The sequence below is a fragment of the Gordionus sp. m RMFG-2023 genome, chromosome 2 (assembly GCF_954871325.1).
Source record: "Gordionus sp. m RMFG-2023 chromosome 2, tfGorSpeb1-WG-v2, whole genome shotgun sequence".
NCBI classification, from domain to species: Eukaryota; Metazoa; Nematomorpha; class Gordioida; order Chordodea; family Parachordodidae; genus Gordionus; species Gordionus sp. m RMFG-2023.
In genome coordinates this window covers 55,657,244-55,677,129 of record NC_088776.1, presented here as the reverse complement: position 1 = coordinate 55,677,129, position 19,886 = coordinate 55,657,244, and the positions used below count along the sequence as shown (strand labels likewise).

Below are 19,886 nucleotides of genomic sequence, written 5' to 3'. Positions count from 1 at the left end.
TAGATAAAATATATTAAATATTATAAATAATTAAATAAACATAGAGATAAAATATTTTTAAAAACCTCACTATTAACACAACTATTTTAAATATAAAAAATATTATTTTGTGGTTTTAGAAAAGGGTGGGCAAAATTATTTTTCCTAGCATTAATGCAAATAAATCAAGTTGATTATGCAACATTTCAATCCAAAACAATGTATTTAGAACAACTCCGTTAGGATATTTTTTTAAAATAATTGATTTGGAATATGAAATGAGTTAAAAAATAATTTTCAAAATTTTTTATTAGTCTACAAAAGATGATAAATATTCATCCTGTTTTGTGCTAGATAATTTAAGATAGAACAATTCATTTATAAATCGTGTAGAGCGATGCTCAGTTCATAGCTCTGTATGACATTATATCTTTTTTTTTAAAAAGGAGGGTAATAAAATAATTTTTTTTAAAAAATATATAAATATTTTCGTATTTCTTAAAGAACTATAATAAATTTGGCACTAAAACACTATTAAATATATATAATATAGTTAAACCCTAAGTTTTCGTAGATAGCATGATTGTATGGGGGGGGAGGGGGTAGATAGCTATTAAGGGTTTATTAATAAATAGTTAGGATAATTGTGCAGTTGAATAAAAGTGTTAGGAGGGGTGGGGGAGGTTATTCGTCATTCAACTTTCAGCGAAAAGCTCGGAAAAGGAACTTTGGAGGCATTTGTTGAGATCGGCATATGAAACTATTATCATGTTTCTTTCATCCCTCGAGGTTAGTGTTATCCTGTCCTGGTTGCCAGTGTCCAACTTTAAGTAAAAATAGTAAACAGGATGAATGAATTATACAACATAATCCCAAGATGTAACATTTAACGATTAATGAAAAACATAGTTAAAAAAAATATGAAATATATATATATTAACTTTGTTGAGGTGAATAATAATGTGAGATAGGTCCAAAAATGGAGTACCATCATGTTTGCGAGAGTAAAACAAGAAATCCCTGAATAACTTGAGCAAGTATCGATCACCTGTCTCGGACCATGAAACGTCCATATTATGTCTAATTAAGTAAATTTTAATTTAAAAAAATATATATTAATTAATCCCTTTTACTTTCTACCATTTTTTTTTCCTTCAGTTATTCCTATCTTTTCTTTCTATATATACAGGCAGAGAGTTCCTATTATACGCAGTTCTAACTGCATATATACTCATGATTATAGTTGGGTAATTACTACGACTAAAAAATTGGCTGAATCCATTTTTAGCCGAAAACTATCACTTTGTGGTCTTGGAGTTTTCTTATAAATATAGCAGCTCAAATTGAGAGAATCTCATATAAATTAAAATGCCTCAATGTTAAAAGATTTTCTCCGGCACACGCCTGATGATTTAGCCGGATTGGCCAACATTTAGTTATTACCCAACTATCTCTCTCATTTTATTTTTATATACTTTCTTTTATAAAAAAAATTTTTCAATTACTCCGGCCTTTCCACTATGGTGTTCAATTTGCATAACAGTCTAAAAATTCTACCGTTTTCGAGTTCCTTATTTGTACAGAAAAAAATAATAATAAAAGCGTAGATCAGTGATATAGGCATATGAATTTTAAATATCGGTGTCTTGTTAATGGTAGCATTCCAACTCGTTAAATCTTACCAAATGGAAAAAAGTGGTCATGGAATGATTTAAACTCATTACAAAGTACAGAATTTCTAGGAAAATTTATGGAACATTTGTAAGAGCATAATACTAGTGATAGTTGGTCCTTGATGTAGGCGTACTGTTGCGCAGACTTCTCTATGTGGGCGTAGAACCTGGCACCTATCATAGGCATGATATCGTTCACGCTCTTTAGCGCGGTTTTTTGAGGCGACGCATTCCTGTTTTTGGTCTGATTTTCGTTGAAAGTGTTTTGAACTGGTGGGGTTAGGAGATAGCTTTTAAATAATTTTAATAAGAAATAATATATCATTTCTAAAAAAAAACATTCCTGTCCCTTTTACACTTGTAATCACTTTTATCTTTAGAATTGTGTCAATCCAGCAGATTCGATATTTTCTAATATCCACTTCAAAATTAATCTGGCAACCAATGCCTTTTATCAGATTTGTTTTGTATGATTATCGGAAAATATCGGATCCGTAAAATTTTTTTTAATTAATTTGCGGATCCCTACACACTATCTATATTATACATAATAATACTTTTAAAAAAATTAAAATTAATTTATAGCAGCTTATTTAATTCACACTTTTTCTTTTTCATAACTTGTGACTTTTTTCATAAATAAGGTGACCTCTTAACCAGACTAACTAGAAAAAAAACACTTTGTGACTAAAAAAAGTAGTATATATATAGCATTTTAAACTTCATTTTAGATTTCCTTTGTGATATATTAATTTTAGTGAGTTTTTTTTAAAAAAAAGAATTACAGCAAGATGTTCTTTAGATCGTCGCAATAGCGGGTTGAAGTCAGAGCGCTTTTAAGCGCATGGATCATCCATTTATTATTGTTTCCGCCTCCACTTCCGGCCCCGCCATTATTTATAACGGTGTTATCACAAATGGGTGTATAAGAATCGCTCGTGGTCATTGATAATATGAGACGACCGGTGGCCTTGAGATCTTCTTGCTATTATACGAATATCAATTTGTTTTTTGAAAATTTCATTTCAAATATAAATTACTAAGTTATTAAAAGAGTTTTTTCAAAAATCGCTGTTTGATAAGGTTGAAAAATGTGATAGAGATAATAGGAGAGATAATTTGGGAAAAAATGGCACACGAGTTATTTTAAACCTAATTACTTGAAAATGGGTTACAGCAAGTGGGGCGTTGTTTGAGGAATCGTTTTCGCTATTGAGAATCTCGACCATACCCAGGCAATTTAGTTTTATCCTTCGTTGTTATTATCAATTAATATTTTTTTTTTAATTTCGAAAAAAGAAAAAAAAAATTTATAAGGGAGAAGGTAAAGTTTTCTGTGAGTAAAAAAACTATAATATATATTATCATATTTAAAATAATTTCTTCGTTAGAAAGGTTTAATATTACTTTTGGTCCAGTGGGTCTATGAGAATTTTGGAGGGCTTTATGCCATCCAACCCGCCACAATAAAGGTTGGAGGAATGAATGCGTCTCAAGGACCCGCTAATTTGAATCACGAAATTCCATATATCGCCTTCGTCCGGTGAATTTAGGGACACGTTTTGGGAATCAATGTTCATGCCGCCACGCAGGTTGCTACTGGCCATATTAGGTTTGCGGGATTTGAGAGAGTAATAATAGTCCCTCAGAGTCACGTAAGAAGGGTGGTACTGGTACACGAATACCAAGGCTATTATTATTTTATTTTTATTATTAATAAAAGGGAAAGGGGAGATTCCTTTATTATTCTAACACCTTCTCATGTTTCTTTCCTAGAATTAAGTTATCAGATTTTTCCAATATGAAGATTAAATATCAGCCACTCATCGATATCATAGATCCATCCTACTTTTAATAACAAATATATATTTTTTTATCCCTCATTTAGATATATCGGATTAGGTTAATTTAACGATATCAGCCAATAACCGATATTGTTTAAAATATAAATGATCATCCGAAATATTAAAGAATTGGTATATCCATAAAATTCAATTAGAAATATAAAATACTTAATGCATAGGAAATATAGTATTTAAGGCAATTTTGCGTTAATTAATGATAATCTTTACAAAAAATTTATCAAATATTATATATTTAATATTAAATCTTTGAGATATTTACATCTATAATTAATGTAAGGTTAAATAAATAAATATTTTTAAAAAATTAAGGTTTATAAATAGAAATTTGAGTGTGAAGTTTTAAAATAGGGGTGAGCTGTCTCCCATTCAATCATTCGGGTTATTTTTTTCCCTTACCATTAGAGGGTTATTAAAAAGTTAGTCAACCAACTTGCGCCCCTCACGTTGACTGATGTCTAGTTACACTACTAATCTCAGGGCTTTTAGCTTATAAAGGGTTTAGACGACCCTGTTCTGATTTTTTTTGTCTCACAACTTTCTACTACTTTCTTCCTGTCTCATAAAAATATGTCGGATTATTGTACATGAATCTCCGAAGGCCTTGGTGGAGAAAACTTCCTTAAGTTTAACGCAATTGATGTGTTCAAACTTTTTCCAATTCGTAAGAGCTTTCCTCATTTTCACGTTAGACAGCGAGTAATCTAAATTCGTCGAATAATTCAATTAAAAATTAATTTAATTGTTTTATTCTTTCTTTACATACTCTTTTTTATTAATTTATAGGTTTTATAAATGGATTCTCTTATTATTTTTTTTTAAAGTTAGCATTTCAGGTTCTTCATTTTAAATGCAAAAATATTCCTCATTTCTTATGTGGAGTGCCATTATTAATAATTCCACAAAGATAAATGGGGGCAGAGTGAACTAGTAAAATTATAATATTGTTTATTAGCATTGAGTAAACTTTAACTAACGAATTTACTGTTTTAACATTAGCATTTGTGTGGAGTAAATTGTTTTAAAATTTTAATTGAGAAAAACCGTGTATTCTGGCGAGGCAATCAGGGTGGCCATCCGTAACATCTATGGCTTTGAACAAAGAAACTCGCTTTTTAGGGGAATCCCCATCACAGCTGTTATTTCTTCTCGTTTTTTCGTGGTAGTCGCTACGTAGGGGTTCGAGCGAGTGGTATCGGTCATCGAGAACTAGTCCGAAATAAGGATTTGATTGGTTAGAAAAGGAAGTCGGGTGACGTGGTTGACGTAAGTGACGAGCCAAATTCGCCTCGGTAAAAAAGGGGGAGGCGGAGAGTGAAGGTGGCAAGGAAGACGGCGCTACTAGAATCATTTTCAATAAGATATATATAAGGAACTACATTACCTTTGTCAGGCCATATTTTTTTCAAGCAGAGACCGGAACATTCGAGAACCGGTCAGAACTTTTTTTTAAAGGGGTTCCTAGGTTCTTGTTTAATAAATTCTAAATTCATTTTTAAAAGTTAAAAAAAAAATAATATTTTATTTTATATTTAAAAGCAGACGAACAAATTTAAAAAATCATTTCGAATTTCTAAATGGATATTTCATCGTAAGATTCAAAGTAAAGAGTTTATAATATAACTAATCTTTTTTTTAAAAACTTATATATAGAAATAATTGAACTTAAAAGTTATTAGGATAAAAGCAGCAAAAAGTTCAATCTATTCCGTAATAGCTGCGAATTCAAATGCAATTATTTATGTTTAACATATTTATATGTTTTATAGTCAAAATCAGTGACAGGGTTAATATTTCGATTAATATATAGAAAAAAAGTACAGATTTTCTTTTTTAAGTATAATAATAAGGATAATTTAATTTAAAAAATATATGGCACACCTACTAATCCATTTGAGAAGAAGAGAGAAAAAGCTGTGAAGATTTGGAATTCTAAATTGATTCTTATTTATCTTTCCTTCTAGACAATTAGTATAAATTTTATTAATAATCGTGAATCTTGTAAGGAAAAAAATATATAAATTATTTTACGTCCTTACTATTCATTAAGTTCAATTGGGGAACATCAGATGTCATTTGTTTAGAGTAATACAGATGAGAAGAAGTTGAATTTCTAGCCAATGATCTATTAGGATTCTTTTTTTTCAAATATTTTAAATTCAAGAAAATTTTTGAAAAATCCACCCCCCACCTACCCAAAAAAAAAGATGTAACCAAGAATGGGGTGACATATTTATTTAATTTATTTTATATAATATTACAATATTTATTTATTTAGGTTATATATAAAGCTGTGCGCCAGGCCAAAATTTTTGTTCGCCCGCCCCGTTTAGATAACGCCGCGACATTTAAAATATATTGGCGTTGTCTCAATTATTTTTTAACATTTTTTTCAACCAGGAAAATTTATATTATGTTTAACCCTTTAAAGTCCTGTGAGCTAATCTGACATCATCATATTGCGTGCTATATTTTAACGTTTAAAACCACTCAATGATTGTATTTAACTTTATAATAAATATATAATGTATTCAATCGTATTTTATTAATAATCAAAAAAAAATATGCTTTTGTTTTTAGTTTATTATCACTTAACTTTTGACTATATTTCCGTTACGATTTTTCCAAAATTACTTGATTTTACATATTATTTATATATGTTAATTGAAAAATTCTGAAAACTGCTTATTTTATAAAAAAGACAAAATATTCAAGTATGTCATCATGTATATTTTTTTAAAATTTTAATTATTTTTGTAAATATAATTTTAAAATTATGATCCCAAATTAATTCATCGGGAATTTAATGAGATATTTTTTTAAAAAAAAATATAATGAAGGAATGGGAGGAGTAGGTTTACACGATATGCTAATGGAATGCTACAGAGTAGATATCAAAGGTAGAAGGTTCTATCTTCGAACAATATTTCATTTGATAGATACCTGCATTGTGAATGCATGGTTATTATATCGAAGACATTTACTTCAAAAAAATGAAATTTTTTTTATAAAACTTATAACATTTAAATCTCAAATAGTTATTGCTTTATTAATGGCAGGTAAAATTAGTTAATGAAAAAGAAACCTTTAAATAAAACTCCTAAATTGAAAAAGGATCTAAGTTACCTCAGGTAATATCAGAAGTTAGATACCATAATATAGGGCATTGGCCATGTGAAATTTATTTATACTCTAACCAGGATAGAAATTGTTTTAAAACATTTCATAATAAATACATATATATTTTTTATACATGCATTTCGCTCAATGATGTCAAATTGTATCATTGATTTTTTTTTACCTGTATACTATGAAATAAAAGTCAAAATAAAAAAATTTCTTACCCGCCCGCCCATTATTTATAAAAAATTTTTAACCCAAGCCCGCTTATAAAATTAGCATAATTTAATTATATATTTGGTATATGAATTATAAAAACCATTAAATTTTTCATCTCATTTCGAAATATGAATTCTAACAATAGAATCCTAAATTAGGCACAGCTTACATAATTATAATAAAAATTGTAAATTATTTTTAGACGATGTATCTGAATCTAGGTCCACTTGAAAAGTATCATTACAACTCTGCAAAATATAAACCAAAATTGTAAGTCTACTAAATTTATTATAAAACATCATAAACTGAAAGGAAAGATGATATTCAATTTGCTATGTATTGAAGCAGGAGATATATCACAAAGAAGTTATCTAACAAAGTTATCAGGTCAATGCCAAACATAAGTTATGAATACTACCATGAATGAATTGGATGAATTGAATAATATTTTTACCGGAAAACGTCATTCCATAGATGTTCTAAATTTTTGGAAAAGAAAGAGAAACAAGCTTTCGATGCTAGCCACATCAGCAAGTAACACAACTAATGAAATGGGGTTCTCTCTTGCTGGGTTGACCTTAAATTTAAGGAGATCATCCTTATGTCCGGCAAATTTGTACAAAATTATTTTTATATACAAAATTGAATTTAAAAGCATATTTAAAGAGTAATAAATAAATATATATTAATATAAAAAAAAATTATGTTTGTTATGCCAATTCACGCCGCCGCTCTTGGTGACAGCAAATACAATGAAACAAGCCAATGACAGCACATAGGACTGACCAAGGTTAGTTTTATTGGCGTACAGGTCCTAGTTGTACTTAATTTTTAATTTAAAAATCTTCGATAAGGATAACAATATATTAAGGGGAAAAAATTTCTAGGACATGTCCTGACTCTTCTTATTTCTAAGTAGAAATCTGCTTAACCGTTTAAACAGTGTCCTCTAAATGGGATAAAAAGAAAGAGGGTATTTAAATTTATGGCGTCCTAAGTTCAAAATCTGAATAAACTCGTCTCATCAAAAGTAGGTTTGAAAAATAAGATGAACCAGGACACGGGATGTAATAGGTAATTTAATGATTTGTATTACCCTAAAGCTCAATTCGTGAGCTTGGCTGCACTGAAATGTCCTAAATCGTTAAAATAAAAAATCGCTAAAAAACAAAAAAAAAATTAGAAATTTCGCTTATGTCTCCTAGAAAAATTTTATTAATATTAATAGACGGTAGGGAAGTAAACACTTGTATTTAAATTGAGTTTTTTTTTAAAAAAAAAAATCGCTAATAATGATGGAAATATAATCAATATTCTCAAATGTTGCTCCCAGATATTTCCTCCATTTGTAGTGATTTTTTTATTAAAAACTCAATTTTAAAAGTGTTTACTTCCTATAATCTATTATTATTATTTACAATATAACTTTTAAAATTTTCTAAGAGATATAAGCGAGATTTCCAATTTTAAAGATTTTTGTTTTAGCGATTTACAACCTATCACTTTTGGGCAGGGCCAGGTAACTTAATTTTTTTTTCGGGCAATCTGCGCTAAATATTTTATTTTGCCATTTTTTTTTCCTAAACTTAAACAATTCAAATTTATAATTTTTCCTTAACAAAAAATAATAATTACGGCCTGGGTCGCAAAATATTTTGAGCTTGGGACAAGTTTAGAAACCTCATTAAAATTCTTTCTGAGACAATCTTAGGCAAGGTCTTTGTGACAACTTTATGTAATATAATTAGAAGTCGGGGCAAGCTAGCTCATATAAATTTTTGACCAATCCCATAAATATTTTTTTGCTTGTCTTTCAGTAAAATAATTTAGAATAAATTGCCAGCCCCGTAATTAAATCTTTTTTAACGAAAGAAAATGACAAAAATTTGACACCAAGCTTCAAAAAAACATTTTACATTTGGCCCAGCTTATGAAAAAAAGAAAAATTTTCGGGTTCACCTCATGGTCCAGGCTTTTGGGCTGCACCAACCTCTAATCTATATAACTTTTTAAATCCAAGTTTTAAAAGAAATTTCATCGATAAAATAAGATACCAACAATTTTATTTTACCGAAAAGTTATTTAACATAGCTACAGGTGAATGATTAACATTTGAATTGCTGGGAGAATCGTAATGATTGATAGGCGAAATTATAGATGTGTTTACATTATCTCCTCTGTAAAAATAAGTTGTTCCACCTATATTCTCCTTGATGTATTCGTTAGATATGTAAATAGAAAGATATTAAAATCTAATATATAAATTTTTTTTAAAATAAGATAAATTAAAATTACATGTTCAAAATTTGCTTAATAATTTGTTTAAAATAGAGACACATTTATATCAACCTATTTAATAGTTAACTAAAAAAAATAAATATTATCTCAATAAAATATATTATACAAAAAACTAGTGCTATTAAAAGACAGCGATTTGGGTCGACTTTTAAAAACGGCTCGATTACGATTTTAGCCATATGTAAGCCTGGAGATTTTTTGCTTATAAGATGGCATCAAGGTTTGGACTTTTATTAACAATTTTAAGCGGGTACAATTTACTTTAATTTTAATATACTCTATACGCATTTATTTATGAAAACATTTATCAAACGTTACTTGTTCGTATATATCAGAGTTGTTAATAGATCTAGATACTACCTGTATCTAGATATAAAAATGTGGTATCTGTATCTGTATCTAGATAGATTTTTGATTAAAATATCGGTATCTAGATATCCTTTTAGACGATGTATCTGTATCTAGATCCATTTAAAAAGTATCTTTTAACAACTCTGGTATATATATATACCAAAGACCCGAAGCCCCGACTTGGCCCTAAGCCCGGGTACAAGGGCCAGGCCTGAATTTTTTTTAAATACCCGGATCGAGTCGTATATTTTAAATCATCATTATTATAAGGGCTAAAAATTGAGAATAAATGTAATAGATTTTTAAAAAATCCGAGACGGGCCGTGCAAATGGTACTTCTACAAGTCTCTGATATATATAAATAAAAACCAATCTATTTAAACATATATATCTATTAATTTTACCAAACTTCAGGGGCATAATATAATATCAATTTTGTATAAAATCAATGTTTCGTCAACTCAATTTAATCTATATTGTATACATTTTTAACTTTAATATAAATAAATTATGATATTGTTTATCTCAACGCATAATATTATTTTGGCTTAATCTTAATCAGGCCGTTTTTTTTTAAAAACAATATTTTATAAAAACAAAAACAATAAAAGTAAAATCAGCGAGACTTAATGAAATTATATAGAGAAACACAATTGGATCGGGAAATATCGATATATTTTTTGCTGTTAGTAAAAATCCTTTTTTAGATAGCCTGTTTTTTTTATGAGTAACTTTTTAATTGTTTTGAAGGTCCAAATGAACCTTTGTCTAAAACCACTTGAATGAATAATAAATTGCTTAGGTGGCTATATTTATTGTATTTAAGTTTTCTACTTTCATGGTGGAGTTGGTAGAAAACGATAAAGTATAATCCCAAGCAAAGGAGTATACCTAGGTTGGTATAGTTGGGTAATTACTTAGCCGTTTAGACCAATTATAATCCTAACAGCTAAACTGAATTTTACGATAACTATCACTATACTCAGGGTTTTTTTTAAAAATATAGTAGCTCAAATTTGAAAGAAACTAATATATATTAAAACGCCTTAATGGTAACGGATTTTTTCCGACACGAGCCAGAAGATTGAGCCATAGCCAACATTCGATATTACCCAACTATGAAGATAGATAATCCCATTAATTCTGATTTGCTTAATGGCTGAGACCGAAAAAATGTTTTTGGCTCTCAATTCTACTGATGATCACATTATGGCATAGAGCTTTGGTAGTCTGTGTTTTGAAAAGCAAATAGAGTGGTGGCTTAGGTATGGATCATACGGGAGTTATGGAGCATTTGGTGTTACAATTTTGCAGCCTAATTGAGGACCAATAGCAAATTTAAGCTCATTGATAAGTAAGAAACCTAGAATAAAACTAGGTATTTCTACCCATTCATAGTCAAGGTGGCAAGTGGGTAAAAATGGAATTATTTGTTCTGGTAAAGAGGTTGTTGTTATCATTCTATGGGCTTTGGGTTGGATTTATATGGAAAAAGAGTGTAGAGGATTTTCTTTGAATAGCTGCAGATATTTGACAGATGGCTGTATTAAAGGTAAATTACAGTCTCTTTGTTTTAAAGAATTAGAATACGAGCTTAGCAAGTTTCAGCTCCAAATGTCCATTGCCATAATATAAGTTGAAACAATAGTATTAAAGTCTCAAGTTTGAAATAAAATTTTGTGACTGATGATAGGAAAGCTGAAACATTAAGAAATATGGGGGTAAAGACCTAGACCATTGAGTATTAGTGGAAGAGCAGCTTGCATCTAATAGAAGGATGAGAATTTAATATTTAAAATGGATTTAAGAGTATTTTTCATATGAATTTTTAGGTTTAATACTATTTCAGAGGGCATAAAAATTGGCAAAGAATTGAAAGCACGTAAAATATTTGAGACAATAGAAAAAAATAAGTAATTAAATTGCCTAATGAGCAAATAATTGTTTTTATATATCTTTAATTATATTAAATTATGAAAAAATTTATCTCTAAAATTCATGGGGTGAACCAAGTCATATAAGACATGTTTTGTCAACCAACATAAATATCACATAAAGCATAGTCTGATTCTAAAGGTGAATAAAATTTACATTGTTATTCAGATCAAGTCATAGCCCTTTATGGATTTTAATGCTTTTCAGCTATTCCTATGATCATTAAGACATCCTAGGATACCTTTGTCTAGATACCAAGCATTCAATTTAAGATGATTATTTGTTGGGAAATTCTTCTATGTTTAATTGTAGCCCTGAGAAAATAATATAGGAACTGGATTCATTTTAATAAAATATATTGGTTGTATAACATGCCAAGGTAAGTTAAATGTTTTAGAGAAAGAATGTATAAAATGTGGGTTTTTACTTATAGAAAAGAATCTATCAAAACTGCCAATTTTATTGTATTTCTATCTATATTTCATGCTCCTGCTACTTAAAATTTTGTTTTTTAATGTTTTCTTTTAAGAAAAAAACTAGGATTTGATTTTAAAAATTATGATATCTTTTATTAATGCCATATATGTATTTTAAGATTCTTATTAGTATAAAAATATAATTTTTTAATCAATTCAATATCTTAATATTTTAAATTTATAAAATTGGTTAACTAGACCTGATATGGCAAGATATTTGGAGGTGTTGGTTGATTATTTGGTAATTGCTTTGAGAGTGATGAATTTGATGGACTTGAAAAGGGGGAAGGAGACGATAAAAATATTGATGAATTGTTTGATGATAGAATAGAGGATATATGAGGCATATCTACATTGTTGCCTAACGCTTCATTAGCTTTAATCATTTCCTAGCATTTTAAAAGAATAGATATGAGAGTCAATATTTGTATCACAATAAAAATATAATAATAAAATTTAAATAAACCCTATAATTGGTTCATATCGCACATACTATTTATTAAAATTTAACATAGTGTTTGCCCAAAATAAAAAGATAAAGTGATGCCTGTCACCTTTATAATACATTTTTATTTTGCAAACTCGGTCAGCTGATAAAAGATAAACATCCAATATTGACATAACCTTTTCATAAAAAAATAATTCGGTCGCTGGATCTATTAAAATCATGGATATCAGAGCTATGCCCTTCTCAATTAAATAAATTTTATTCGTGATATTTATAAAAAAATTTTTATTTAAATTTCTAATAATATATATAATAAATTTTATTTAATTGGCAAAAGTATGACAATATCCATGGGGAAACGCAATTTATAACAAATTTTCGTGAATAATAGCGAATCAAAACTTGTTTAATCATTCAAAAATATAGGAAACAATAAAAAAGACCATTATCTATCTCTACCTGCTACAAATGAGTCATTCTTAGATTATAAATAACCATATTTTTTGAGTAATATTTTTAGTTTGATAATCTAGATAAAAAATTTATTAACAGTTAACTTTGAGAAGAAACGATACAATTCCCAAAGAAATAAATGATTTCATGATAAAAATATTGTTCACAGGGACGTGTCTAAGTTGTATTGGAACATGAAAATACTTATAATAATGTTGCACGCATGGTAAATGAAGCATTCCATTCTGATTGACTCTCAATGATTAAATCGTTAAATTCACCAAATGTGTCATACTTTCGTTTCGTTGAAGAAACAATTAATTCCAAAATATATAAAGGAATTATAACCATTTTTTTAATAAAGATGATTATTTTGTATATTTTATAGCTTATGACATATTCTCTAATAAACAAATTCTTGTTTATATGTACAATAATATATATCATATTATAATTATGATTATAAATTTAATATTTCTTCATATCTTAGTAAAGCGTTTTATATTGCTTTAGTTCTCAAAAGTAAAAAACCGCGGCTATTTAAATTTGTGAAACTCTGAATTTTGCCTGTTTCCCCAGAAGCAAAGAGAATTAAATTAAACAGTATTAAATTTAAAATGCAAAGTTTGAAATAGATGGCATTCACTTCAAAATTAAACCCAAACAGGGGAAAGGATGAAGTTGTTACAAAGGAGAGCACAGTACCTAATGACATATCAAAATATTATAATCACAAAATATAGAGATTTTACTATATTATAATTTTTCGATTGTATACGTCATAGCATCGTTACGTCATGTCACTGGTGCATATTTATTTTATTTATAATTTTTTAAAAATAAACAAATTTTTTAAAAATATTGGTTAGAAACAGCGTCTACATGAGCGAGAGGGGTGGGAACAGTTTGCATCCTATTTTTTGAGGGGGGTAGGCGGCTTTAATGGGGGTAGGATAAATTTTTGGGGGGATTATCTATTAAATTTTGAGATGAAATAGGACAAAATTTATTGCTGTAAAAATTAATATTTTTATTATAGAACTAATATAATACAATTCATCGATTAAATCTATATATTGCTAACAATTATACATATTGTTTTCCAAATTAAACTTTCTGCTATCCTTTTAAATTACATTTAAAAGGTTTAGATATTTCAGCAAGCTCATAAAATTATAATAATAAATTCATTGTAAATAATGGAGGATTTAATTGAAATTATTATCTAAAATATAAATCCTTTAGATAATTTTTTAGGGGGGTAGGCAAAGGTTTTTGAAGGGGGTTTGCATCCAGTGAAAATCCTGTCATGTAGACGCTGTTAGAAATAATAAGGTAAAAAGCAAAATAAACCATCAAAAATATATCTTCCACTTATTTTCATTCAAATATTCAAAAACCACCAAAAAATATCATCTAACCCACATTTTCATTCAAGTATATGATATTCAACAGTATTCAATCATTCAAGTATATGATATTCAACAGTATTCAATTTAGAGGTCTTCATTGGGCGAGGTTTCGGCCCGCCCGCCCAGGCCGATGGTAAAAAATTTTTCAAGAATGGGCAGCCGGGTGGGCGGGTTAAAAAAATCAAAACTAGGGGAGGGCTGGGCGGGTTAAGAAATTTAAACAATGGGAGGGCGGGTTAAGGAAATTAAAAATTTTTGTTCAAAATCAAACTAAAAAAATAATTGTTTAAATGATCTATAACAATATTTCTTTTTTTATTGTACCAATCGTTTTTTTTAAGTGAATAACATTTACCTAATATTATGTAATTAAGACTACAATAAAACTTTTTTCTTAGAATAAATAAACATTTTTGTTTATTAAAAATTTCCTTTTATGAGAATATAATAAAACTTTTCTAGTGCTTCTTCCGAACGCGGATATAGCATTGCTAGAAGATTTTTAGAACAAAGAAGAACGTGTTTGAATCCAGAAAATGTCGATTCATTATTATTTTTGCATTATAATTACATATAATATTAATTTTACATTTATATTTTTTTCATAAATATTCAATTTGATCAAATAAATTGTCCATAATTTACATTGATTATTTTTATACTTATATTAATTTCCTAAATTATAAACTTTTTGTAGAAGTGTAATGCTGAAATATTTTTATTAGATGCTTAAAAAAATGAAAGAATGACCATAATTAAATTTTATAAGCGGACTTGGGTTAAAAATTTTTTATAAATAATGGGCTGGGTGTAAAAAAATTTACACTAATGGGAGGGCGGGCGATCGGGTAAGAAATTTTAGACAAATGGGTGGGAGGGCGGGTTTATATTTTTTGAAAACTATGGGCGTGCAGGGCGGGCGGTTTAAATTTTTTTAAAACATTGGATAGGCGGGCTTTTGGTCCAAATACCCGCCCAATGCAGACCTCTAATTCAATCATTCAAGTATATGATATTCAACAGTATTCAATCATTCAAATGTATGATATTCAACAGTATTCAAATAGTTTATATTATATAGAGCATAGCTCTACTACCAACAAGTGTTGTTAAAAGCCCGATTTTGGTCAATTTTTTAAACGACCCGATTAAGAATTTAGCTAAAATAATATTATAAACATCGAGATTTGGCAAATAAATGTCCAAGTATTTCTGCCAGGATCTGAAATGTTATTTTGGTTAAAATCAGTGGCCCCTACACTTTTTGAGCGAATGAAGCAGAATACCCCCATGAAAAGTACCCCCTTGAAAAGTATCCTCCCCCTTCGAAAAAATGATAATTATGACACCCATAAATTTCAAAAAATTTTTTATTGCATCAATTTTTAATATATAATATAAATAAAATGCAAAAAATATAACTTTATAAATATTATTTTTAAATTAATAATTTAGATAAATTAGGGGAAGAGAAAGCGAAAAAATTTATAATTTCATCAGTATTTAATTGTATAAAATTTTTTCCATTGATAATATGGTTAAATTATTGAGAAAAGAATCTTTCATGGTACTGCGCAGTCTTGTTTTAATTAATTTAATTTTACTCATGACTCTTTCGGCAGTACATGAGGTTGTGGGAATAGTTAATAAATATTTATATAAAATTCTTAAATTAGGGAAAGCAGAAAAATTTTAAAGTAAACGATAAGGTAAAATAAATGAATAGTTTTTCCAATTTGAATCGTAAGTCCCTGAATTATCATCATCATCAGAAGAAGCTAAATAATGTATTGGTAAAAATATTTTAATTAAATAAATTTACAATTCTCAGAATCTGACAAATCTTTAGATTCTTGAACCTCTAGGTCATGAGTAATAATTACATTCCCCATTTTGGCCATCTTATAAATATTTCTAAACTTCAACATTTCTTCGAAAATTTGACTTGAATTTAAATTGTAAAATTCACAGATATCCTAGATATCTTCTTTAATAATTGATTTTTCTGCCATTCCCTTTGGCGTAAAAAATGATGTTTGATGTAAATATTTCATGGAATCATCATTAAATCTTTCGTTAAACTGCATAATAATTAAATCGAGTGCAGCATAAAACACACCTATTTTAAAGCTAAAAAAAATTCCTATATTTAATGATGAAAGTATATATACCTCTCCTTTTTGGATTGTAATGTTTGAAGTCTAGAACTTTCAAAATCAAAATGTAGATTTCTCTCCTTCATAAAATGTTGCGCCTTTGAAAAAACATCCAAAAATTCAGTGTTATTATCTATTAGATTAAAAAATAATTAAGACAATAATTTATATTATACTTCTCAAATTAATCATGCAATCTTTTGTCAATTGAATTTGATTTATTGCATACCCTATATCCTTGGAAATGGTTTGCAATTTTGTACAAGCCAAACTTGTTATCAACAATATTTTATCCAAAACACAAAGTGATAAGATAAAATCAAATTTTTATATTCTAAAGACTATAGCACTAGCCATAGTGGAAGTGGCAGGATCTTCAGAATCCTTTAAATTTGTTAAAGCTGCCCTCAAGGCATCATAAAGTTGAAAAAAAATTTATTTATATGACGATAGCCAGCTTCTAAATAAAGAAACATTTAAAATTTAAATAAATAAGGAACTATTACCGAGTGGTATTCTTGACGCGTAGAAATCGTTGCGATTTTTTCAGATCATTACACTGAAATTTTTTGAGTAATATATCTTTTTGCACCATTAAAATAGACATAAATCTCATCTAGTATTCCTAGAACATTTCGAAGTTCTTTAATTGATTGGCATAATTGAACAACGATTAAATTTAATCGATGACAATAACACCAAATAAAAGCTGCCTTTGGCGCCTCTGCTCTAATCAAGGCTTGCACACCATTGATTCTTCCACTCATGTTTGAGGCGCCATCATAACTTTCCCCAACTAGATATTCAAGGGGTAAATTCATCTAGCCAAGTTTGGATATTATATTATGCTTTATATCGAGACCTGTGGTATTTCCCGTACAATATATGTCAATCAGTCTTTCAACAGGCTTCGGCGTCTCACTATTTTCAACATATCTTACTATCAAAGTTGCTTCTGATTTCGAAACATCGTATGTGCCATCAACTATGACTGAAAAGCACCTGTTAAATGTAATCTCATTTTGAATTTTTTTTATAACCATATTTTTCATGGTTTCAATGAGAATGTTTATGTTATTATATGATAATAGGTTTGAATATAATTTCGTTTTTAATCCCTTATTTTTTTTATTCTTTTTTCTTTCTTCATTTTGCTGTATATACATTTTTAGTAAAGGTTCAGAATCTGCAATAAGCTTAATAAGGGCCATCATATTGCCTTCTTGTTGCCTGTTCCCCCAGTAGGCTTGGTTACGAGATATTAAATAATCTAAACATCTTATTATAATTCTTATAATAGAACGGTTATTATCTACACATTCATTCTTAAGTGTTATAAATTTTAATATCGAATTTTTATTATGAGAAAGCCTCCCATAATAGGCCATCATATGTGCCTGTGAAGATTCATGCAGAATAATATCACTATTAATATTTTGCCATTTATCTATACCTTCACATGTCCATTTTGAATTTGCGTGGGGACCATGAAATAAGAGACATGTTAAGCAAAAAACTTTATACATTTTAATACTATAAGTAATCCAATTTCAAGGAGTTTTGCTATTGTCAATATTGGTTAATATTTTTAGGCATATTTTAAAATTGGAAAAATAATTTATAACAAGAAATTTCGCATAAAAAATTTACTAAACATCGACCAAAATTTCAGTCAATATATTAAATTAAATATTAAGTAGGGGGGGGGGGTCTTATTGTTACATTTATAAACCAGAAATCACATGATCATGATGGATGTAAAAAAAAGTACCCCCATTCAAATTTACTGAAGCAGTTGCTTCGGATCCCCCCCGTTGTAGGGTGCCCCTTAATATTAATCGGGTCGTTTTTTAAAATCGACCCATCGGACTTTTAACAACATTACTACCAACTACTATCAAAATTTTTGGAATATAAAAATTATTTTTTACAACATGATTCAATTAAACCCCCCCCCCCCCTCTCATTTACAATGAATGCATTATATTATAGTATTGTTTGGCATGAATATGAGTTTGCTGAGAATTTTTAACACTTTTAAATTACATTTATAAGGAATAAGGATAACAGAGAGTTTTTTTGGAAAATAATGTCTGATTGTATGCGATATATAGATTTAGTCGATTATTAGCAATATTAGTTTATTAAAATAGGTGTATAATAAAAGTATTGATTTGTAATATATTTTACCCTATTTCATCTAAAAATTTAATAGAGAACCCTCCAATAAATTTATCTTACCTTGCTTAAAGACGCCTAATCCCTTACCCCCTCAAAAAATTGAATGCAAACGTTTTCTAATCCCCCCCCCCCTACCTTCCAGTTATGTATAGGCTGCTTCTTTTATTAATCATACATATATTTTTTTTTCGAATTAATGGAATATAGAAAAGTTCATTAAAGCGAATAGGTCACACATGAAATTTAAATTTTGTTAGTTAGATATGAAGTAAATGATATTTTATTCAAGTAAAATTATAACTAATTTTTCACACATGAAAGTTTAATTACAATGTTGTGCATGATGGAAACATAATTGTTAGAATAACATATTTATAAATTGTTATCAATTTTACAAATAAAATAATTTTATTTATATTATTTGGATCTTATTGATAAAAATGTCGTAAAAACGTTCTTCATATAATTATGCCGATTTTTTTTTCTCAAGGATACCAACAAACCTTGTAACACAGATATGAGGTTATATGAGGGCTACACCCGAGCCATATATATGTTTAGTAATGAATATAGCAAAAGAAGAAGTAGAAAGAATAAAAAAGATAGGCCCTTCTACCAAAAAACTTATATATTTTAATAATTATTTTAATTTAATAAATTTAGTTAGAAATTTGTAAATAATAAATTATTATGTAAAAAATATAGATATAGAATAATGTTATTTGAGTATTATCTATTTGTTGGAAGGTAAAATAAATAAATAATTAATAAGATAAAGAAATCAAAATTAGAATAAATAAAAATTATAGTGGACAAGAGGAGATACTAAAAATTTAGTAAAAATTTTAATAAACATATAATAATGAAAAAAAAAACTTGTTTTGGGAAAGTAAGTTTATGTAAAAAATAAATAAAGACATTTAAAAAAATAAGGGAAAAATAAATAAAATGGATGTTCTAAATTAAGAATTATTTTTTTTTAAAATATATGATGATAAAAAAATAAATAAAAAATTGGTGGTTAAGAATATTACTTGGGATTGTAAAAAATAAAAATGACTTTTTTAACTCTCTATTGCACGCTATACCAATTAAAGCGAAATATTTATATTACTCATTCTTTTTACTCTCTCTCTATATATCTAAAGAAGGAAACAATATTTTTTCCCGAATTTTTTTAATATTTCTAAATTTTGCCTTTTTTAAAGCATCCTTAAAATAAATACTAGGTTGCCATAAAAATGAAACTAAATTTTAATATTTATTTAGGTTTTAAAAAAAAATATCGGCCCATATATGATAATTAATAGAATACTATATATA

At 28.0% G+C, this 19,886-nt stretch overlaps 1 protein-coding gene across 4 annotated transcripts; it reads right to left on the bottom strand.

Annotated features, from left to right (window-relative positions):
- Positions 1–644: 644 nt before the first annotated feature.
- On the bottom strand, positions 645–12,500 carry LOC135925433 (PAN2-PAN3 deadenylation complex subunit pan3-like). 4 transcript variants are annotated; one of them, XM_065460747.1, is made up of 13 exons: positions 12,380–12,500; positions 12,114–12,302; positions 8,925–9,062; positions 5,554–5,650; positions 4,559–4,855; positions 4,102–4,218; positions 3,060–3,342; positions 2,813–2,903; positions 2,438–2,637; positions 1,756–1,942; positions 1,485–1,549; positions 921–1,059; positions 645–803 (listed from the first exon to the last, which is right to left on the bottom strand). In XM_065460747.1, exons 2-13 carry the CDS (start codon positions 12,297–12,299, stop codon positions 675–677), a joined length of 1,929 nt encoding a protein of 642 aa, XP_065316819.1. In that variant the 5' UTR covers positions 12,300–12,302; positions 12,380–12,500; the 3' UTR covers positions 645–674. The 4 variants fall into 4 exon arrangements, with proteins under 4 accessions (XP_065316819.1, XP_065316820.1, XP_065316821.1 ...); XM_065460748.1 differs by having other exon boundaries at positions 4,559–4,852; XM_065460749.1 differs by lacking the exon at positions 8,925–9,062.
- Positions 12,501–19,886: the final 7,386 nt, after the last annotated feature.